The 25,071-nt window shown below is 36.4% G+C and overlaps 1 protein-coding gene across 6 annotated transcripts in view; it reads left to right on the plus strand.

The window, feature by feature from the left end:
* The window catches only part of KDM4C (lysine demethylase 4C), a 383,956-nt gene that overhangs the window by 251,349 nt on the left and 107,536 nt on the right, over window positions 1-25,071 (plus strand). For all 6 annotated transcript variants that reach the window (XM_088793095.1, XM_019727138.3, XM_088793096.1 and 3 more), the window contains 2 exons: window positions 17,166-17,221; window positions 19,453-19,561. In XM_088793095.1, the coding sequence (XP_088649221.1) occupies window positions 17,166-17,221; window positions 19,453-19,561 (165 nt within the window). The remainder of the gene's footprint in view (window positions 1-17,165; window positions 17,222-19,452; window positions 19,562-25,071) is intronic.

Consider the following 25,071-nt stretch of genomic DNA (forward strand, 5'->3'; position numbering starts at 1 on the left):
TCTTTCAGGTTTCCCCCCACTATTTTCTTTTTTATCCCTACATTGAAAATCTTTGTTTGAGTCTGGGTATTTCTGTGAAATACCTGAACACTTTTTTAGGGCTAAACTTGTGTTAGGTTGGTGCAAAAGTAATTGCGGTTTTTGCAATTGTTTTTAAACCTTTTAAACTGCAGTTACTTTTGCACAACCTAATAATTATGAAGGAAGATGTTCGTTAAATGTCTAGTAAGGAATGGTAACCTAAATACTTATTTTTATTCTAAAAATTAATAACCTGTGTGATTAAAACTATGTAGAGTATTAAGAGGTAGTATGTTAATTTAAAATATAGGAGGATTTTCTATGTCTTCTGAAGAATTTATAATATAGAATTCAGAAGAGTAAATAAACATAAGCTGATTAAGAGGTTAAACAGGAATATAGGTAAGATTTTCTCTTTTTTAAAATTTAGAGATATTGTAGTTCTCTGGTGGTAGGTTCTCTCCAGGAAATTTGGATCTTTCTTCAGGGACCTTTCAGGGGATGGGGGCTCTCAGGTTATTTTAGTGCCATAAATGGGAGTGAGAACTGCATATATAGATTGGTAACATCATACTCAGATTTATGACTTTGCAAGTCATGAGTTGCCAATCATAGTTTTTCATTGTTAGTGTGAAAAATTCCGAATAAAGTATCATTTCTGTTATGCTTTACTAGGGGGCTTTTTTATTACCTTAAATAATTCTTAGTGGCTGGAACAGAGTATACACAGTAGCTCACATGCCTATAATCTAAACAAAATCTAAATTAGAGGAAATTTTAAAAGCAATATAATGAGAAGTTTTGACTAGAGATATATATCTAAGTTCTCACTGACCCTAATGTCCCTTGATTCTGTGTGGCTTTGTATTTCCATTTTGCTTTAATTAGTTTTCTTTAAGAATTGGGGACCTTCTAGAGAACTAAATTTAGTTATGTGTTGTTTAACCTAGTCAGAGATGATGAGTAACAGAAAGTGTAGCAAATAGAAGTGACACTAGTAATTATTGGTCAGATCAGTGCAGTTTTTATGAGCTGAAGATAACTTCCACTGGTTTTTTAAAAAAGCGAATGACCTCAAGGTCTTACTATAACTTTACATGCTGTTCAGGAATGCATAGCAATAGGCATTATCTTCTAAATTCCTTTTTATTTTAATATATTCCATTCCAGTTAATTCAGGAGAATTTGTTTGAATATTTTCATTCGAAAGTAATATAGTGTAAAAAAGATCTATAGTATTCTTGGATGAATATTGCCATGCTATGAAAATGTAGATTTTTGTAATGAAAAATTTGAAAAAACACTTTATAGGCAAGAATTTTCATTGTATAATTTTCATTTGTATAATGAAATGTATAAGCTAGGTAACTGCACACATTTGTTATCTATTGAAGAGCATTTATTGTACTTTGTGGAATAATAAAGTTATATATATATATAAAACCAATATGACATTCTAGTTTTTTCCCCCAAGTGGTTTAAGAATCAAAGTCCAGGCATGAGATAGGTTTTCACCTTGGCCATACATTTATTCACTGTGCCCTTTATTTTGCTTATTTGTTTGTTTTTAAAAATAGAGTAATAATATAAGCAAGCTATACTTTGATGATCATTTGGAGTTAGCATTTTCTTTCCTCTTAGAGTGGAATGTGCAATTGTGATGATTAAAAACAAACATTTTGGTGTCTATTTTTTGCTGCTTGATGGTAAGTGGAATCTATAGATCTGGTAATAGTTGCCATTCATGCCCTCCAAGGCTGCACATAGCTATTTCATTTGGCTTCTGAAAGAAACTGAAATCTTTTCTTTGCATAAATCACAAAGTTATGTTCTAGAAGTACCTGAGGTGATGGTCCTTACAAAACCCACCCCCAATGTTGCTAAAAGCTCGTGAACTAAGTCATTTGTTGGAACATACTTATCTGAACTCCGTATCTTTGGAGTGTACCTTAGTCTTAACTTTCAATTTTTAAGTCTCGGGTAAATATGATCTTTGTTTTGGGACGCTCATAACTCTTAACGTCCTTGTAAACTATGAAGCCCCCATAACCCCTGTAACTCTCTATTTGCTCAGCCTAATGATGGAGGACAGTGGTCTGTTAGGTAGAACCCTTGACTCCCACACTGCATGGAGGCTGGGTTTTAGAGCCATGCATCTGCTGTGTAGCACCGCTAACCACACTCTGTTGAATCTGAAGATGCTGCTTTCTCTCCTCTCTCTAAATTAGGAGTTCTCTAAGTGTGGAGATTATTAAAGAAAATTTGTGTGGTTGAGGATTATGTGACTTTTACTTCATAACACAACCTCGTATCTCCTCTCCAACTCCAAATAAACTCCTCTCCAAATAAAAATGGTGGTAGTGATAATAGATGTTAGAACTTGCCAATCATTTGGCTCTTGGCGGTCTTCTGTTTTAAAAGAGAGTACAATTTCATTTTTCAACTTTTGACCAACAAATTCTGAGTTATTGATTTAAATATAAACTAATACAAGTAACAGGGTTAGAATTTTCTTAGTTTCCTTAAAAGTTAATACTGACAAAGACTGAAGAGTCTTTGTCTTAAATCTCATTTTACAGATAATGAACCAGGGGTCTGAGAGAGTAAGTCCTTTGCTTGGGATCACCCCACTGTGTTGTCAGAGAGCCCAGATTCGTGGCAATACTCACACTTCCAAATTCCTAGGCCCAGACTCTTTTTTTCCCCCCTCTCAGTTATTTATTTTCAGAGTGGGAAGAAGTCCGAGTAACTGGCCTAATTCTGAACAACATTTTTGAATGATTTTTCTTAGTTTACACTGAAAATAAAGCCAGTGCTAAGTTTTATCGAAGTTGGTTATCTACTTAATATGGAATAATTAGCATTATTGGGTGGTTGAGTAGAGCAGTTTCTTTCCCCTTTCATATTTACTCTAGTTTCTACCCAGAGGGCCTTTCCTCGAACTGGATAATCTCCTGAATCCAATTTCCCACCTGACAACAGCATTGACATTTTTCTTTTACGAAGAGCTCTGAAGTGGCTTTGTAGATCAGAGCCATTGATTTTTAGGTCAGATTGGCTTATGGCCTTGAGAGGTCACAGTGGCGCTGCTACTCCCTGGGATGTGTTTTATGCTGTATTTTTTGGTATGTTGCATGGGATACTGTCAAGACCTGGTAATGGGAGGCTGTCAGCCTAAAAGGCTGACTTTGATTCTCATACACAGTTAAGCTAGTCGAAAAAAAAAAAAAAAGGCTCCGTTCTTGTTACAGACAGGGCTTTCACAGGTAGGCCGGGGCCATTTGTAGCCAAGCAGCTGCTGACACCATTACTCCTGGCCATTGAGGTGTCCCCATAAGCCTGTAGCCAGACCACACTCTCCCATATGAGGTCATGCATTTGGGTTCAAAATTACCTCCTGCCTCCTGAGGAGGCAGATTATTCTGAACAGTTGCAGACTTAAACCTTGGCTCACAAAGGCTGGGATGGTAATAATTATTTTACTTTAACCAAACAGAACATCACATTTGAGGATATCAGTTATCCTGAGGGCATAGCTGTAATGTGGAGGTCTTTCAGTTAGGGAACTGCTTATAGGCTAAAAAGTCACACATCCTTCTTTTCTGTTCTTTCTTCTCCCTTTTGCTCAAGAAACATCATTCCCTCTGCCCCCCCTCCCCTTTGGTAATGGAGAGAAAGAAAGAGAAGTCTACAAAGCTTATTGTAAGTGGAACTATATTCATAAATAGCTTCTTGATTGAGAACGAATGCCTCATTAATCTTAAATGCTTCAACCAGCGAGCACAAGAAAAGTCAGGAAGAATAATGAGTGACATTATGGGGAGCATAACATACTGAACTATACACCAGGATGTGCAAGCCTGGAGGTCACTGGGCTATAAGGCACAGCTCTTTTGCAAAGAGGAAAGAGCCCTAGGAAGAGTGGAGGGGGGAAAAATGCAGTGCAGGCATTTCTCATGAATGGCAAAATTTAGTCCAGTGGGAGGATGAAGAAATCATGTACTTTGCTATTTGTTATCGGAGGTCATGCTGGGAAGAAAGAGTAAACCAGCTGAGTTTTATTTGAAAGCCGAACGTTGTATAATTTTAACAAAGTAAGATGTATGTTCAACTTGAAGTACTTTGCTCAGGATCCTGGAAATACTGTTATGTAAATGCAGTAAGTTTCGTGTAGATTACCTCTGACCAGTCAATTATAGAGGTGCTTCTCCTTGCATCAAGCATGTGCCCGGCTTGCTACCAGACAAGTGCTCTGCAAACCTCAAATTAATTTATTTGTGTAAGTAATGCTATTAGAAAGATAAATCCAGGAAAAAAATAATTGGAAACAAACGCAGAGTATGACTTATTCTTCTGTTTACTTCCTTTCCTACGAATGGTGGTATGATATTTAAGTAGTTAAAATGTAGTAAATACACCTCCCGCACCAAGTTTCCTCATCCTGGGTGTACCCAGTGCAGTCACAAGGGTTCTTTAAATGTGGAAGAGGGAGGCAGAAAAGGAGGTCACAGTGATATGATGTGAGAAGTACTGGACCTGCTGTTGCTGCTTTCAAGGTGGAGGAAGAGGACCATGAGCCATTGAGCCTGGAAAAGCTGGCGAGGGCCAAGAAATGGATTCTCCCCCGAAAGCAATGACCCTGCTGACACTTGATTTTAGCCCAGTGCGACCCATTTTGGACTTGTGACCTGCTGGTCTGTATATATTTGGGTTGTTTTAAGCCATTAGCTTTGAGGTAATTTATTGTTGCAGTAATAGAGAACAAATACAGTATTCAACAGAAAGACAGCCTTGTGAACGGGTGATTAGTCCTAACGCTTAGCAGTTTGGCATTTCCCTCGTGGCTGTTAGGTATGCTGCATTTTCAGTGTCACCTCTCAATTTCAGCCATCGTTCTCACTGCCTTTTTCTGTCTTTCTAGCTCATAGGCTGTAGTTCCTGGACTTCAGCAGTCCTTGAACCTCACGGTGACAGTAACGCTCTGAACATTTCATTCTCCCACTCCCCTCTTGTACTTAACTTCTGTTTTTAGCTACTACATTCCTTTGCATACACTGCCTGCCCCCTTGCCACTTTCTGACTTTATTCTCCCTTTGCATAATTTGACCCTAGTAAATCCAACTATCTGTACTCTGTACCCGCACCCTGTAGCTGAATATGGCTGTGGACAAACACCCAATACATAGATTGCTCTTGCTTTCAATTTGTAACTAGGTGAGTCCTCAGCGGTGCCAGTAATTCATATCACCATCACCCCTTCACTCTACCACTCCCCTGGGTGACAGTTTTATACCTTCCATCACCTGAAACTTCCCCATCTCCTCCCCCATCCTCGCTCTCACTTCACAAACTCACTTCATATTTCACTGCGAAATAGGAAGCATCAGTAGAGGTCTACAAGCTTCCACCTCCGTCATATCTATATTATCCCTGCTCTTACCTAAAGCCATCCCCTCTCGTACACACAGGATCCCAGTTCCAGTAACTCATCCCTATCTCCCACATCACCGATGTTCCCCTCTCTAGATGGTTCTCATTATCATCCAAATAAGCTATTACTTCTTCCGTTTTCAAATAAACAGAAAACCTCTCTCGATTTTTCTTCTCCACCAGCTCCCACCCTATTTCACCAGCATGATCAGTTGATCGCTGCCTCCCGCTGGAAGCATCATCTTCACTTTGCTTCTAGAATCCTGCACTCTCCTGCTTTTCCTCCTACTTTACTGGCCGTTTCTTTTCGTGCCACAGAATTCAAAATGGAGGCCTCTTCCTTATCCTACCTAACCCATTGGTAATCGCATCCTGTCTTCTAGCTTCAGTGGTTTTATGTAGCATCTAGTCATTGATGGCTTGTACCTTTCTCTGTCGAGCTCAGCCTCCCCCGAGAGGTGCAGCTCCATCTGGCACCTTTTTGAGCAGCACGTCCGGTGGATACCTCGAATTCACCCTGTCTCAAGCTGAATTCCAAATCTTCTCCTACAAGCTTCCTTATTTCCAGACCTTCCAGCTTCTGAGGCCAAACATTTTAGAGTTAGATTTGATGCTTTTCTTTTTCTCATACCCCATATCTGTCTGACAGTCATTCCTGTCTTGTCTAACTTTTAAAATGAATCTAGAATCCTGGTCACTTCTTAATCACCTCTGCTGATATTACCCAGAGTAATCTCCATTATTACCTCTCTCCTGGATTAAGGCGGTAAGTAACCTGCTGATTGCTCTTCTCACGCGTACCCTTGAACCTCTCTCTTCTGCTATCAACACAGCAGTTGGAATGATCCAATTAAAATGTAAGTCAGATTCTGTCCTTGCTGTGCTTTAGCCCTACAGCGGCTTTTCATCTCTGTCAGAGTAAAGTTGTTCCCTTTTTTCATGGCCTATGAAGCCTTACCAGATATTCTTCCACTTACTTTCTGACTACCAGGATTTTCCAGCATCACCTTTCTCTAGATAACGCCATAGGCCACAAACATAGCACTTAACATCCTCTGCCATCTGAAATAACCTACTGAATTTAGTTTGTCTGCTCTCCCAACCAGAATGTAAGTTCATTGAGGGCAGATTCTTTGTCATTCACTGATGTTGCCCAGTGTCTAGAACATGGCGATTAACCAATATTTGTTGAGTGAATGTATGTTTTCACTTATAATACAAATTAGATGTGTGGGCATCTAAATGAGAGAAATCACTTGCTGCTGTAAAATTCATTGGAGCCTGTTCAGTTTCCATTCAGAAGATAACTGCAGGAAACCTGTCATTTAATTTCCTAATTACTCAGAATTCATGCCAGCCGTGTCCTTCTGTGAGATCCTGCCCTCTCTCCAACCCTGATAAATGAGCCACATCTCCAGAAATGGTTCATCTATGTTTTGTTGATCAGCACTTTGTAAGTTAGTTTTCCGTTAATGTGATTAATTACTCTTTGTTTTCCCAGCTCAGACAGCCCTATTTTATGGTTTTGCATTTCTGTTATGAACATGTCAGATAAATAAGGGTGTGGGGAGGTACTTCAATCCCATAATTTTTCTGTAGCACTGAAAATCGGCTTTAGTGGCACTTATGGATATGTCAGCTAAAATGAGAGCTTCTTACGAGGCAGCTTGAGAATCTTGGTATTGGCATTTCTTTAACTGATGTTTTATAGAAGAGCCACTGGAACATGATTTCCCTCCACTACAAATAATGAACAACTGTGATCGCCATATTATAACAATGTCCTTCTCACCATTATTGTTAATGTTGTGTCAGCACTTTGATTATAAACACTCTTTTTCATGGTTTAATAACTGAGCCGTAAAAAAATCATTCTGTGTTGTAAATTGGTATGCTAGCTGTTCATCTCAGTGGTGATTTTTTATGAAATCGAAGTTTAAAAATACTTGGTTTTGCTAAAAGGGGATTTTGTGCATGATATTAGGTGAAGGAAAGGGACCTAAGCAGGAAAGGTACAATGTTCAGAATATGACCTGAATTTATACTTTTTCATTCAGCTTTTGGCCGCCCTGAGATGGTGGGGGAGGGGATACAACAGAATGGCTCTTTTAATGCTGCACTTGGGAGATAGGAATAACAGCTGGCTGTTGTAACAGGCATTCAGTATATTTTTTGTTTTGTTTTAGGAAACATTGGTTGACTAGCAATACATCTAAATCTTTATAATAGTGAGTCATCTTATACTGTGTGTTATTATTCCTGGAAAAGCATGCTCATTAAATGTGAGATAAAACAAAGCTGGTAATGAGCACTGATTGTTTAATTTTATTTATTTTGTTCAGCAAGGCTGAACAATTTTGGTATCTCCATAGGTTAGATTGGAAAGAAGTTTTGATACACGGAAAGACTCTAGAAGACATCATGGGTGTCCATTTAAAATTTTCAATTCAGAGTAAAAAATTTTTTTAAAAAATAGGTTAAATCTTCACAGGTCTGTTAATTTAAATTGCACATATTTAATGGAAAAAAATTTTAATTTCTTTGTATGTCTTTGGCTTTTCTTTTTTTAATATAAAAGTACTGCATTTTATTAGGAAAGTTTCCTATTCCCAATTCTCTCAGATTCTCAGATTTCATTTTTTACGGAAAATTACTGATACTGTTTGTCAATCGACCTTTCAGATCTTTTTTTTTTTTTAAATTTATTGGGGTGACAATTGTTAGTAAAATTACATAGATTTCAGGTGTAGAATTCTGTATTACATCATCTATAAATCCCATTGTGTGTTCACCACCCAGAGTCAGTTCTCCTTCCATCACCATATATTTGATCCCCCTTACCCTCATCTCCCACCCCCCACCCCCCTTACCCTCTGGTAACCACTAAACTATTGTCTGTGTCTATGAGTTTTTGTTTCTCATTTGTTTGTCTTGTTCTTTTGTTGTTTTTGATTTATATACCACATATCAGTGAAATCATATGGTTCCCTGCTTTTTCTGTCTGACTTATTTTACTTAGCATTATAATCTCAAGATCTGTCCATGTTGTCACAAATGGTCCTATTTCATCTTTTCTTATCGCCAAATAGTATTCCATTGTGTATATATACCACAACTTCTTTATCCATTCATTTATCGAAGGACATTTTGGTTGTTTCCATGTCTTGGCCACCATAAACAAAGCTGCAATGAACATTGGAGCACATGTGTCTTTATGTATAAATGTTTCCAGATCAGATCTTTTCTATGCATAAACTGATGTTATGTCTTGCTATTATTCTTGGGGTACCCAAATGGTATCACAGTTTATTTAACATGCCTTAGTGTTTTCATTTAATCTTACATCATATAATTCTTAGTAAGTCAGTATTTATGGATTTGTTAGGTTGATGCAAAAGTAATTGCGGTTTAAAAGGTTAAAAAAAATGCAAAAACCGCATTTTTTTGCACCAACCGCATTACTTTTGCACCAACCTAATACCATGTATTGTTCATTACTGTTTTAAATTTCAAGCTTGAATCTATTCTTACTGAAAAATTCAGACATTACAAATAAAATCTAAGTAACTGGTGATTCCAGTTCCTCCCAGAGGTAATTATTTTCTCTACTGTAAACCAAAATGAAATGATAGTCACTGTATATTACTCCTTCTACATAGATACAAATATTTATCTAAGATAGATTCCAAGAAATTGAATTGGTGAGTCATAATTTACATGCATTTAAAATTTTGATTGATAATGCCAAATGCCTCTCCAAAGCCACTGTAACAACCCACATACTACAACACTATGTATTTTCTGATTTAAAAATCTGAAGTTATATTTCATTATTTTTCATTTCCTTTATTCTTAAAGTTGGGTATCTTTCATGTGTTTATTGGCAATGAGGAGTCTTTGAATATTTTTGCCTATTTTTCGTAAGTGTGAGTTTAAAAAAAATATTTTCTGTTTTATGTCAGAAATATTTTCTTGTTTTATCATTTTGTGTTAATTTATTTATATTGGTGTTTTATTCTTTATAATTTCAAAATTTTGATATAGCCAAAATTTATTAATTTTTCCAATATGCCTCTTGTCTTTTAAATGTTATATTAAGAAGTCACATTTACCCTAAATTCATCAATATATTTGCTTGCAATTTCTTTTATTACTTACATAGTTCTATTTTGCTTTTGAGGTTAGGTCTGTAATTCAATTGGCATGTATTTTTATGAACCAGAGCGCCTTTCTCTCTTTGTCTCTCTCTCTCAGACACACTCTCAGACAGACAGACACACACACACACACACACACACACACACACACACACACACACACATCATTCAGTTGAATTCATTATTGAAGAGTTCATGGTATTTACTTTTGATTATTCATTCAGCTCTATCTTTCTGTTTTCTAATTCTCCCTTCAACAAAGAGTAGTCTGCTGTTTAACATATCCTGTAAGTTTTAAATTTCAATTATTCTTTTTTGGGTTATAGAATTTCTATATAATTTTTAAAAATGTGATTTGTCATTTATTTATAGTTGCTTATTTACATTCTTAATACCCACATTAATTTTTAAACATGTTAAAATGTTTATTTTACATCTTGTGTCTGAGATCATTATGCATCTAGTTCTACTGTTTGTTTTTTCTGCTCCTCAAACTCATATTTTCTTGAATGTTTTTTGAGTTTTTGAGTTCTGATTGTGAGCCTATATTCCTTAGAACAATATTTGTGAATTTCTTGAGGCCTTTGTTATAATAGGTGGTTGTTGAAAATTACAATTTTCACTTTTAAATGATCAGAATCCACTTTCCAATAATATCATCCTACTTCATGAACAATGTCAGAATATTACAGTATAATTTCATTAATTCCCTTTCCCTTTGTGGTCTTATCTTGCATTTTATTTCTATATACACTATACTCCACAGTATTGTTATTTTTATTTGAAAGAGTCAAGTCTTTCAATGAAACTTACAGTCTCTCTTGCTCTGTCTCTTTGTCTCTTCATTCTCATTCTCTTTTATGTGTTTGTTTTGGATATACTAAAAATTCATTTTATATTTACCCTTTTTTGATGTTCTTTATTCCTTCCTGACAATCCATTGTTCAAGTTGGTATAATTTGTCTTCATTCTGAAGGTTTTTTTTTTTGGGTGGGGGGTGGGTGATGGCCATTTGTTATAGTGTGAATCTCCTGGAAACAAATTCTCTTCAGTTTTTGTCTATGAGAATTTTTTTGTTTTGTTTTCATTTTCAAAGGATATTTTCTCTGGAAGTAGAATTCTAGGTTGCCAGCTTTTTTCTTTCAGTATTTTATAGATATTATTACATTGCCATTTGCCGCCACTATTTCTGGTTAGATTTCTGGTGTAATTTATACTTGTGCAGTTATTGACTGAATGTCTTTTTTGTTTTGATTTTAAAATATGTTTGTTACATTTGTTTTTCAGAATTCTGACTGCTATGCATTTAGGTGTGTTTTCTTTGTATTTATCTGCTTAAGTTTGCTGGGCATCTTGGATTTGTGGGATGATGTATTTTATCAGTTTTGGAAAGTTCTCTGCTATTATGTCTTCAAATATTTTTACCCATTCTGTCTTTTCTCTTCTTGGTCTCCAATTATACATAAAGTAAACAGGTTGTTATTTTCCTTTAGATCTCTGTTTATTCTTATAACTGCTCTTTTCTTATATTTCTTATTTATGTCTTAAAGTCACTGAACTTTTACTCTGCCAAAGTTTTTTTGAAATCTGTCTACTGAATACACCATTTCTGATGTCATATTTTTTTCATTTCTACCATTTTAATTTGCTTTCTAAATAGTTCCCATGACTTTGCTAAAGTTTTCCTATCTCTTCATAAATTTGTTGTCTATCTTTTTCATTAGGTCCTTTAGCATTTTGAACATACTAATTTAAAATTCAGATAATTCCAATATCTTATCCATCTTTGTGTCTGATTTTATTTCCTTTCTTGATCATAAATCATATTTTCTTGCTTTTTTGTGTACCTGTACATTTTTTGAGTGTGTGCTGGACATTTTGTAGCAAATGAAGTGAATATACGTATTTCGAGAAAGGGCATGCCCCTTCTTCTGTCAGGTTTCTAGAGTAGTAGAGAAGTCAATCTGATTTGTATTTGAGATTTGTTGCAGTTTCAGTTAGATTCACTCTACTCTGGTTTCAGATGTTTTAAGGGTGGGATCAGGACTTTCCCTCAGCAGTGTCTGTTCTCTGAGCACTGTGGAGACCCCAGCATATGTCTGCTTTTCGTAGCTGAGTTGGCAGCTTTGAAAGATCTCTTCTTGCGTTAGAACTTAGCTGCCTGGATTTTGGGTTCCTGGAGAGTTTTCTTTCAGTTCTGCTTCTTGTTTTTTTGTACCTCAATAGAATTATTAGTGACAGATCCATATTTTGTTCCTTTGTGTTAACCAAAGAAAAGGTTCAGACGGTTGTAAAGAACCAAAAGCATTTATTTGAACAAAAAGAGATACAATTCTGGAAGCACAGATTCAGGTAACACCTTAAATTGTGCTCCAAAGAGAACCAACGAAAGGCAGGGTTATTTAGTGGTGAAATTTGTATGTGTGGATCCTGTTTTGCTCCTCCACGCAAATGATGCATTCTGGCAAAGTTAACAGGGATTGGTTAATTCCGTATGCACAAAGAGGAGGCAAAAACTACAAGGAGGATGTAAAGTCTATATATGTCCATGCAGTACTGGTGTTCCAGAATGTTTATGGCTTGGCTTTGAGCTGAGTTTACCAACAGGTTCTCCTGACTCTATTTTAAATGACTCTCTCAGCAATGCTTATTCCATTTTATCTTCTCCGTTATCACCTGCTAAACCACTGCACCTGGCTTATCCACTGGCATTGTTATATGGAAGTTGTCTAGTGCCACAGTTAACCTTTTTTTTACATATTTAACCACTGTTCTTGTATTTATTGTGTGTTTATGAAATGCTGTACATTTATTAACTAATTTAAGGAAGTAGTATTTCCCCCCTTTGACAAATAAGATATCTGAGGCGCAGAGGGTAAGTAACTGGCCCACGATCATACCACTAGTAAATGGCACAACAGTAATTGGAACCCTGGCCATCTGCATTTTGTTAAACACCATAACATACCTTGGTTCTCTGGTTTTATGGTGCATCCTCTCAGGTAAATTGGATTTATGTAGCCTGAGGTTAGACTGATCAGACTGACTAAAATGTTGCTTTTGCCTGAAACGGTATCATTTTTGAAGGATGACGTGGAGATAAATTTAATGGTTTCATACCAATGAGTTTGATTAGCTAGATAATGGAACAAATGGGAATGCAGATTGTTATATAATCTATGCTGCTTGGTAACACAATTTGTTATGCTATGTGTTCTTTTGGGGGGATTGGTTTTGAAAATGAATTCTTACTTATTTATAGAAAAGATGAAATGGGGACTTGGTTATGCCCTTATCATTATCTTCCTTATAGTATGGTTAAGTACACATGGGTCGTCTCCCTTCCTCAACTGTGAGCTCTGAGATGCTCAGTCTCCTGTTTATTTTGACATTCTGCTTTGATAGCTTGTGCCTTGCCTTGTACTAGAGGCAGAGGATGCTGGAGAAAAAGAGCGTGGACAGACACATGGTCAGGCAGACCTGAGTTTGAACCCCATTTGTTCCCTTTGCTGGTTGGTTAGGGGTTAGAAAACTATAGCCTGTGTGTCAACTCCAGCTCACTGACTACTGTAAATAACATTGTTGTTGGAATACACCCTCATCCATTTGTTTACATATTGCCTTACAATGGCAGAGGTGGTTGTTGTACCCACTCTGTAGCTGTGCAAAGCCTAAATTAGTAAATATCTGGCCATTTACAGAAAAACTTTGTGGCCCTGGATTGAATGATTTTAGGCAAGTTACTTAATCTCTTGAATCTTAGTTTTCTCATCTATGAAGTGGGATGTTAGTTACTCAATAAGTTTGTGTTAAGGAAGGGAGGTAAAGTATATCCTGTTTCTGGCAGGGTATCCAGAATGAATTAGGCCTTTAATATAGTCTCTATTCTTCTAATAGAAGAATTTTTATTATTGATAACCAATTTAATGAATCAGTTGCCCTGAAAGATACTTCCTACTTTCTCATCCAGTTCTTTCACTGAATTTAAAGATGAACAATAAACTAGTACAATTAGTATATTTGTGCCAACCTTTATGTTTATCAGGCGTTGCATGGATTCTTAAGAAAATTTGTGCTGCTTTTCAAGTAAGGGTTAACCTATTAAGTTTTAGAATCATTAATTTTGTTCTCTCACAATAAAGTACTATTTAAACAAAAGAAGGAAAGGTTTAAAGTTATCCTACCTGATGTTGCCTTCTGTAGGGCTATGAACATAGACATTTAGTCAAATTCATTTACAAATGAATGGACAAGTTGACATTGTTGTGTTTTCTACCAGATCTGCTAGTTTGACCCATATGAGGGGTGGTGATTCAAAAAAAAAAAAAAAAAAAAAAAAAAAAGATGTAACTGGACATGAGTTTTTCCTTTTCTACTTATTTTTTTTCAAAGTTAGGTGAATCACATAAATAGCTTTACTTGGCCATAAATGTTTTTGATTATTACTAAGAAATACGATTTCTCAAGTAAATCATGGCAAAAATAACTTCATGTCAAATCATTGTTTTTTAACTCCACGTTACTGGAGCCTGCAGCTTCCTTTCTTTAGTGTCCCAGTATGTTAAAATGGTTTTTGCAATTTTTTAATCCTTTGGTAATGTTTTTACTTTGCCCTGTTTTGCCACATTTTCTCGTTTATTTAACAAATTATTATGGAAGGTATACTCTGTTGGGTATCATAATATAGAAAGAGTAACCGGAGAGATAGTCTCACAACACTCATTGAGTTTATCGTGTAGTGAGGACAGCAGAAAGAATTCAACAAATAATTGACAAGAGTAATGAGAGAGAAAGAACTGAGCCAGGGGATTAGGAGACGTCAAGGATTTGTTTAGTTTAATTAATGAAGAACGGAGCGCTGTGTGTCTGATGTGTTTGGGTGCAGAGGAAACCTCACGCAGTCCCTGGGGTGTCTGAGCACGGAGAGTAGTGCCAAATGAAGGGTGACCAGGTTATGGCCTGATGATTCTGGACCTTCTAAGGCATGTTAAATACTGAGAAGCATTAGAATCCATTCTGGTAGATTCCACATTGACTGTGGGGTGGCATTAGCAGTAGTTTAGGTCTGATGAAGAATGCTGGTGGAATCAACTAAGATGATAGCAGTGATAATGGAGAGGAGAGGTTGGATTTGGGGGTGGGATTGACAGAACTCAATTGATTAGAGATAAAATGAGAGGAAAATGATGTCTTCCAGCATGAGCTAGAATGGATGGTTGATACCACTGATGGGAAACAGTGGGAGAGCATAGGCTTGAGAAGAAGATGTGAGTTCAGATTTGCATGTGTTTGAGATGCCTGTGGAGCTATCATTCAGACATCTTAGGAGATAAATGTTTGAGTCATTGGCCTTTTGAGAATCAGGGTAGTAGATGAGGTGCTCAATAAGCAGGGAAAGAGAAGCCTGTTAAAAGGAGCTGAGGATCAGCTAGAGATGGAGTAGGACAATGAGGAGAGTGTGGGGTCATGGAAACCAGGGTCATGATCAACAGTGTTGAATGCTGCTAAGCGGTCAGGCAAACCAAGGACTTGGAATCATCTGTTAGCTTTTGTGACATGGATGTCACTGGTGATCCAAAAAAACCCTCGTTACATACTGTAGTAGGTGGGAGTCTTCTAAACTCCACTTAAAATCTTAAACCTACACATTCTGCTTTAGAGGACTGTTTCCTCCTGTTGCAGTCTCACCCTGCAACTTGTGTACCTTCTAATGATCCTATCAGGTGCTTTAAAGCAGCTTCCATGCTGCTTTGCTGTATTTAACTCTGCTAACTCGTCCCTTCAGGCTCTTCTCTCTGCCAGTTTCATTAATCAGACATCTCATTCTCTCCGTGTCTGAGCGCCTCACTGTCCACAGCTCCCCTTTGCTGCATTCCCACTTTAATACCAATATCTTTTTATATACAGGTGTGACCTCCTATTTTGTTTTCATTTTTATCTCCCCCCATAGAGGGTGTATTAAATTACTAAAAAATACTTCAAGTTAGTAATGTTTCATGAAATTATTATTGAATACTTTGTATATTATTGAGTAACTTGAATTATTGCAGTTCTCATTTTCAATATTTGGAATTTGAAATTTTCCTTTCATTGTGTGCTTCATCAGAACAAGTTATTTTAAAGGCCTCTGGAATATGGTTTTGTGGTATGGATAGACAAAATTTTCTGTTGCGTTATCTCCTTGAGCTGGGTTTATTATAGATTCAAATGTATATGCACAGGGCAGCTTTTGCTACTCTGAACCATGAATATTCACCTAGGAAATTTCAAATAGACGTGCAGAGACTTACCGGACACAAAACCATTGGACATCTCTGGTTGTTTGCCTTTTTTGCTTCCTGTTAGGAGTTAATACAGATATGTTGGTTCTCTTCAGTTGTTTATTACTGTTCTCCTTGGAAAACTAAAAGCTATGGAGTTTGACACTCCATTATTAATAGTTGATACCTTAGAAGGATTCCCTGTAAAGCTAGGCAAAACTGTCAAAATTAATTAAGGGAGAGGAGAGCACCTTGGAGAACAGATAAAGAATTTTATATATACAACTTGGAGCCGGGGGGAAATAGCCTATAACTATTTTAAAAAAAAATATATTAATGAAGTAAATTGGAGGACAAGCTTGAGGTTGAAAATAAAAACGTTACCTAAGTATTTAATAAAAAGTTCTAGGTCAAAAAAAGACATTGCATTGTTTTCTGGCCCTATTTTTTAATGGACTTTTTCATAGGATTGTAGTGAGAAATGAATAATAAAGTCTGTATTTGTAGTACAGGGAGTTATCTTGGAGTGAAAAAGTCTTTGCCAATCTAAGGCACATAAAAATGCCAAAAATATAAACTTATGAGGGGAAGATAAAGATAAACATAAACATGTTATGGCACTGTTTTCTGGGGCTGGATCGCCTGGGTTTGTCAGAACATTTTTCCAACACCATTTGCCCACAGTAAAACCCAAATGATACTTTTGTGATCTCTCGTTGAGCTTCAGCTTCCTTTGACAGGCATCTCTTTCCTGCTCCTTAAACACTGTAATTTCTGTGATAGACCCTATTCACCTCTCTAGCCACATCTTTTAAAAAGAGCTTCCTGCTTATCCCGATATCAGAACAAAGTCTGCCAGTTCTCAGTTTTTCAGCCATTGTGTATACCTGAGTGGATTCCCAGAGCACAAAAGAACCCAGTCATATTCTCTGTTCTAGAATTCTAGTTCATACCTCTCCAGACTACCAAGTTCTCTGTGTCACAGCTTTCCTCCAAAGTGGCAGTTGAACATGATACCAGGGTAATGATGGTTTCCTCTAGGGGATATATATGCACACACTTATTTTTTTTTTTTTAAGAAGGCCTATCTCTGAGGAATTCAGTAAGGGAAAGGAAAAGGTGAGTTGGGAAGGTGAAAGTACATCCCTTATTAAACTGCTCAGAGGTAGGCCTTCATGAAATTCTTGATGGTTTTCATTTTAAAATAAAAAATTAGAATTTTTGGGAATATTTGGATAAATACTAATGGTTTTTATTTTATGTGTCTGGTAATGGTGTGGTGTTTTTTCTCCCCTAGGAATGCTGTCTCTGCAATCTGAGAGGGGGTGCTCTGAAGGAAACCAAGGACAATAAGTAAGTAATAGGTTAATGTGTTGAATCTCATTGTTTCCTTCTCCTCTCTAGAGTGGTTGTGCCTCTGGGTAGCAGTTTGCATTACCTCTCATTGCACATTGTTCCAAGGTTTGTGCTGTCCAGGTCCGAGGTTGGGATTCTATGCTTGTATTCAGAGACCGTTACTGCCACTACATTCTCTATGCTTGTATTCAGAGACCGTTACTGCCACTACATTCACCTCATCTGAACAAAGGGTTCTAAGTCCTGCTTCTGTTCTATGTCTTTGACACCGTGAAAATAACCCCCCTTTTACTAACAATTTTTTAAATGAAGGCAGCCCATCTCATCTAGGTGCCACTGGAATCCTAGTGTTTAATATGATGGATCCTATTAGTCTAATAAAAATAGTGTATGCCTGAAAACAGAGAAAGCTGTTATCTTCCGAGAAATAAAATCAATCATGGTCATAACATTAAAACAAAACCATTTATTTTTAACACCAGCAAATTAACAAGAATGTGTACGTACTAAAATAGAAACACAGGGAGAAAACACTGATTTTAAGATTTAAAGGGGACAGTTGGAGAATATGAAAAGAGTTTTGAAAGAAGAATCGTAAGTGAACGTAAAGAAAGGTAATTTGGTTTTTATGGCGGTTGTTGAAATATATTTTTGCATGAATTTTATTTTCATGACTCAATTTTAATATTTAAAATGGGGCCAAAGCATTTTATAGGCTCCTGTGAAAATTGCAACATGTAGAAATGGTTTAGGCAGAGGTTTGAAGCTGGCACTTGAAGGCCAAATTCAGAACCAAGATGTTTTTATTTGACCGACCCATCATTTTATAAATTTGATCCAAGTTTTAAAAGTTGAGAGGTTTTTGGATTAAAATCTAGATTTTTCATCTTTACTTGAAAAATGATTATGCATCTCTCTATGGCATTAACAGGGTGAGAGATAACCTGGCCTATATGGGCACGCGCACCCCAGGTTTCCATTATTTACCAGCTCACATTTATTTGTTTCCATCCTGCCTGGCCCCACAGGCACTGGACTTGGGACCCTGGGTGTAATGTAATGATGGAGTTTGCGTAATTATGTGCATTGCACGTGTTTCTGATTGCTTATCAGGAAGAATAAAGTCATTTACCATTCCTGTGTTGATAAAGTTTAGTCCAAGAAACTATTTTTGCTTAATTTGGGATCTTCCACTTTCACAGTCTTAGTAAATGTGATTGGCACTATGCTAAAAAGTATTGCCTAGTTCTAGGATGTTGCACAGGTCATGAGACTATGAGATGACTATGAGATGACAGAAGTGATAAGAACTTCTCTTCCTACTCTTGAGCTTGGACAAAAAGAAACATGTTTGCTGTAGAATCACAGTAGTTAGATATGAAAGAATGCCACAATGGGGTTGATACTTGTTTTCTCTTCCTGTGGTCTTTACAGGCAGGATGGAGTCTTAGGTTGTTTGAGTGAAACAAATATTTGACTTAAAAATAGGTTGATGGATGTGATAGTCTTTTAGGATCTTTTTAAACCTCAAGAGTCTTTTATTTGTTTGGGGCATAATATTTATGAGAAACTTGATAGTGTTAATGGGGATGTTGTGATTTTTCTGGAGTAATTCAGAATTTGAAAGGAAATACTAAGGTTTAAGTAGGAAACAAAGGAACAAGCTAAATTTCATTTCTCCTTATCTCTAGGTTCCTTTGATTATAGTAGGATTGCAATGACAATTTAATTACTTAATCAGTATTAGTTCTTTTAGAAAACTTTCGCAATTTGTTCTAGTTTGCTTTGTGATATTTGTATTATATAAAAAGATTATATACAGTGCCCAGTTCATACCTTTTGTTAATTGAACTAATCTTTTGTCACATATTAATTAGCTTACGTGTATTAAACACCTCTGTATTTCAGCATCAAATGGAATAGCAAGCCTACATTTTAGTATTTTGTCGATCAAGTGTAGAAAACTACATATATTGGTAGGATCGAGTCCTTGGTCTTCACCTAGTTTTTCATGTCACAGAGGTGGGCAGCTGTGGTATTGAATCCATCTAGGTATCATCTAATAGGTTTAAAATTCAAAGAGTAGTCTGTTTGTGATGGACTTAGGTGTTCAGCTTTCTTTCTCATCTGTGTGTTTCTCATCTGTGAGAATTGTATCACCTGATTGAAGTACGAGGTATGTAAGTTTAGGGAACTCTTGTTTATGTTTAATGTCTCCTTTCCTGTAGGTGGGCCCATGTCATGTGCGCCGTCGCGGTCCCAGAAGTTCGATTCACTAATGTCCCAGAAAGGACACAGATAGATGTAGGCAAAATACCTTTACAGAGGTTAAAATTGGTGAGTGGCAAAGCTTCTTTTTTACCTCATAAAATAGTATTAATTTCAAGTTCTGAATATTTCTATTAATACACACATTCCCAAGATAATTTTTCTCTTAGCTTCGTTTTTTTTATTCTACCCTTTTCTCCCTTTAGCTTAAGTTTACTTATCTATACATACTCTTTTCCTGTTGTATTATAAGTATGTTTATAATCGTCCTCAAATTCTGTTTGAAATAAGGCAAAGGAATACTACATTCCTGGATTACTGTGAATTTTCAAACTATAGGCTATTTGGTGAGGTTTTTAAGAAATGAATCTGAGCTATCTATCGCTATTTAACTTTAGTTTCCCTGTCTCTTGCCTCTCTTTGGTTGGTCTTGATTTAGCAAAATACATCTAACCTGATTTCATCATCTCTTCACCAAGAGACTTGCAGAGAAATACAGAAACTATTATTACTACGAAGGGATTTACTTACAAATAGATACCAGTCACTTAATTTGCCAAACTCTTTGGCCGATGATCTTCTGACCTGTTTAGAAACTTTCATAAAAATCTTCCCACTGGCTGTCATTGTTGAGAGTACTTTTCATTGAAAAGCTAGGCCTTTAATGTCCTCAACATTGAAATAACCTTGGAGTTTGACGAAATTGTGAGCCAACAGGTCATTAGGCCCGTATAGTTCATATTTAATGAGAATTTTCCCTAAAGTTAAATTGAATGACCTTAAAATACTGGAGCGTGTCTTACACATGGACTTTAATACCCTACAACTTCTTTGGTTCTTGTTATTTTTAACTTGAGGTCTTTCCACTATGGAATGTTTCAGGCACTTTAGCTTTAACTCTCTACCTGCCTATTATGTGTTTTGTTACTAGTCTTTTCCCCAACGAGGAGCTGGGAATACTTGGAATCTAGTCTGTTGTCTTTCCTTCTCACGGAAGGGACAGTGAACCCTTATTTCCCATTACAGCTCCATCAAGTATTTCACATTGCTAGAAAATATGTGGCCCTTTATGGAGCTGATGATTGCTCTTGGCAGATATGTGTCTTGAGACCAGGATGTTCAGGATGTGATAATGGAAGTATTGTGAATGAGACAGAAATGAATGGGCCATTTAAACGGCCCTTTAAAGCTCACAGTGACTCTCCTAAGAGAGTGAAATTCTTGGGCTCCTGGACTTCCAAAGGAAAGCTTGAAATCTTATATTTTGGTCACCAATTTAAAAAACAACAACACACCGATAAGAAATAAACAAAAAACATTTTCTAGAATTAGGACTACCAGGCAGAATTTTAAAAAATATTGAGTTCACTATGTCAAAGAATTTAATATTTAGCGTGGCAAATACTAACAGATATCTTACATTTTTTTCTGATTTATAAGTAATATTTATTTGCAAAAATTCAGACACTACATTTAATAATCACCTTTGGTTCTCTCTTCTGAAAGATGACTTCTGTTATCTATTTCAATGCCTCTCAGAATGAGTGGTCACTGCTCCTGGTGCTTCCCTTTAAGGACCTATATCCTGGCTCCTGTTGTCCATGAATGTTTCCTTAATGATGTATTGTTATTCACACCAGTCCCAAATGGGTTTTTAGGGAGAAGCAGGAAGGGACAGCATGGATCATTTCAATGCCATTCAGGAAGTTGTATCTAGAAATTTGAAGTCTGATGATTACATGGGAAAGTGGCAAAGCTTATTGTTTTTTTCACAATGCTATGTTTCACCTTGATTGTGTATGTCACATATTCCTTATGGAATGTTTGCCATCCTTAAACAATTGGTACCTTTACAAGAGTACTCCTTGACTGAATTTAAGATCACCTAAAGTCTATTTCAAATGTCAATGTAGAGCTGTTTGTTGACATATAGATGTCCATGACACATATTTGGGTGAAAATTGCAGGCTGTAGATCAGATTTTATTCTGTTTTTAATGTAATTTTACATGCTTGGAGAATTTCCTTTTTTAATTTTTTAACTTTATTTTGAAATACTTTTAGATTTACAGAGTTACTGTATATTCTTCATCCTGCTTTCATTAATGTTATAATGTTAGCTCTTTACATAAGCGTAGTAAATTTGTCAAAACTGAGAAATCAACATTGGTAATTCCTACTAACTAAACTAGAGAATTTATTTGGCTTTCTTTAATTTTTCCGCTAATGTCTTTTTTATGTGTTCCAAGATCTTATCTAGCATGCCACATTGGGTTTAGTTGTTATATATCCTTAGCATCCTCAAATCTGTGACAGTTTGTCATTCTTTCCTTGTTTTTCATGACCTTAACAATTTTGGTCAGGTATGTTGTAGAATAGCCCTCAATTAGGAATTGTCTGATATTTTGTCATGATTAGACTGAGGTATGTGTTTTAGGAGGCATACCACGGAGATGAAGTGTCCTTCTCATCATATCGTATCAGGGTAACATGATATAAATATAATTTATTACTAATGATATTATATACTTGGATTAGATGGAGTCTGCCAGGTTACTATTTTCTTTTTCTTTCTTATAATTTTTTTCAGTTACAGTTGACATACAATATTATATTAGTTTCAAGTGTACAACATAGTGGTTAGATAGTTATATAACTTACGAAGTGATCACCCTGATAAGTCTAGTACCCATCTGACACCATACATAGTTATTGCAATATTATTGACTATATTCCCTATGCTGTACTTTATATCCCTGTGACTGTTTTTATAACTGGCAATTTGTACATCTTAATCCCTTCCTCTTTTTCACTGCATGGAGAATTTCTTAGACTGATACTTATCAAAATGTTCATAGTGGTTAATTTAAGTGGGAAAATAAAAGGAGAAACTTCATTTTGGAGAAAAATAATCATTCAAAAATGCTATAATTGTTTGAAAGGGGGCAGTAGCCAGAAGTCTAGATAACTTTTTCACCAAGAATCCTCAAGAAGACATCACCCTTGTGAATCTCCTATAGGGCATCTGTGCCCTGGTCTTAAACAGTATCCTTTGGTGATCGGCGTGGGGTAGAGTGCACCTTTCCAGAGAATAGGATGCTCTGCCCTGTATGTACAGTCAAGTATACTTTCTGACACTAGCATTGTTTTGAAGTTTAAGTACTTTAAGAAGAGCATGGCCAGCCAGAAGTCAGAGTAGTTTTGTGCGGTATTTCACCCAGGCCAACATACGTCTAGGCAAATTATTTTACTGTTTATTTAGTGAATGTATGTGTCTTCCAGTGTCAGTTTCAGTCTTTTTCTGGAGCTGTAGCCAACCTTTTTCTGGATGCTCTACTTTCCACCCACCCTGGATGTTCTACTGTCTACCCACCTTTTTGTTTACACAGATGGGGGATATCAGGACTCAGATGTCAGTTTCAGTTTATCTCACCAAGCAATTACTACCTTACCTTGCCAAATACTTAGTGTACATTTTTGAGTAAGACATTGCTCTTGTCTCTTAACTCCTATAGTCTAGATTGGGGTTTTTCAACTTGGCACTGTTGACCTTTTAGACAAGATAATTCTTTGTTGGGGTGACTGTCATGTGTATTATAGATTGCGCATTCTTGAACAAACATACAATGCCAGATATCCCTGGGAGGCAAAATCACTCCCATTTGAGAACCACTGGTCTGCAGGGAAGACATACATATAAAGAGAAATTTTTCATGTTTGTCGTATTTAGACAGAGAATATCTTGGTTGAAAGAAATAAGGTGGAGACTAAGAGAACAGAAATTCTTAATTGGTTTTAAAAACATCCCAGAGACTTTTTTGGCAAAATTTTCAAATTTCTTATTTGTCAATAAAGTAATAGAATTCGGCAACATATGTGCATATTTTCTACTGTATTATATAATCTGATTTAATATTTTAACATTTATTCTTATAGAAATTGAACCACCATGAATACTAACAAAGTTTCATAAAGGTTAAAACTTTGTGGGGTGTGTGTGTGTGTGTGTGTGTGTGTACACACATATGGTAACTACTGAGTAAATATTTATGGAATAATTAAAAGGCAGCACATTGTTGTTTATTATTTGTGCTTCTGGCTTAAAATTATTGTGGCTGGAAGCTTTGATCAGACAATACCAAAATTGTGTGTGCCTTTTTATTGTTTCCCTTTAAAAGTCGTGGTGATAAATGCATGCACAGCTCTGTGCATGCTGCTCACCCATGCAGCACTTGCCCTGTTGTCTGAGAGTTCTGATCTTGGAAACTCTAGTCAGTTGTGGATTGAAAACTAGAGTGACTTGATGTAGGCAAAACAAATTTGCTCATCCTAAAGCAGCAACGTGGGGTGGGGGTGGGAACTTTGAGCCTCTCTCCCATTCACGCTAGGTGGTGCTGCTGTACCATTTTCTCATGTCCTTGCCCTTAAACCACCTCTTAGCAAGTGCCTAATCAGAGCCCTGCCCACACTTGTAGGGTGTATGTGAGTGAGAGGGGGTGGGGGTTGGGGGATAGGGGAGAAAGAGAGTGATATGCATGCTGGGGTGCTGTAGCCCAAACGATAGCAGCAAAGCAGGGAAAAGACTGCGTGCTGTGCATTCTAAAGTGCTGAATTCCAGAGGGCAAGTTTTTAGTTCAGATTTCATTTAGTCATCTAAAAAGAGCGGATTTCCTTTGGGGCAAGTTAGTGTTTTTCTGTACAAGTACTCACCAACATTAGAAAAGCCAGTAACTGCAACAGGCTTAAAGAATAACTGAGGCATACATGAGTTCAAAATGTCTTCTGAAGTATGAAAGCTGTGTATTTAAAAAAATGCTCATTATTAGCAATCTTTCTAGAACATGAAATACTGGAATTTATGCAGAAGTATTTGAACATTTTGGTAATATTGTTGTTTGCCTTTTATTTATTCATAAGTTCAACTTGCAGCTTTTGAAATACCCCTCTGTATAATTATTTGTGTAGAAAGATTTTTGTTGAGGATGTAAGAAAGGATTTGTTGACTTTAGCAGATTTTCCTTCTTATAATGACTATTAAAAAAAGAAGAGACAGCAAATGGAAAACAACAGTTTCCGTGCTCTTTCGTGGATTATGTTGATCCTAAAATAGTGTGTGCTTTGAGAACCTTTATCTCATGCAGCCACCTTGTTTGGTAATAGCATTAGTGTGGCCTCTACTCATCAGATAACTAAATGGACAGCCATGATGAGACTAGACTTATTTTCAAGATACTGTATTTTATTTTATTCACGTTGCTGACAATTTGAAATATTTTAATAAAATTCCTTATTTTTTAAAAACTAAACAAAATGTAGTTTTAAAAACTAAACAAAAATGTTTGGCTACAGTGGTCTTAGTTTGTTCTTTCCTTTTTTTTTTGTTTAATAAGATTCAGCTTTGTGTAGAGTAATTATCTCAGGGGTTATTAAAGTAATTGCCGCCTCATCTAAAAATGCTACAGGTTGCCATCTAAAAGCACCAGGTTATTAAGCAGAGCCATCCTTTCATAGGAAAGAAATCGCTGAATAGGCTATATCCAAAGTAATATCCAAAAGGGAGAACCATATTCTCTGTCAGTT

The sequence above is a fragment of the Rhinolophus sinicus genome, chromosome 16 (assembly GCF_057876585.1).
Source record: "Rhinolophus sinicus isolate RSI-liver-muscle chromosome 16, RSI-T2T, whole genome shotgun sequence".
NCBI classification, from domain to species: domain Eukaryota; kingdom Metazoa; phylum Chordata; class Mammalia; order Chiroptera; family Rhinolophidae; genus Rhinolophus; species Rhinolophus sinicus.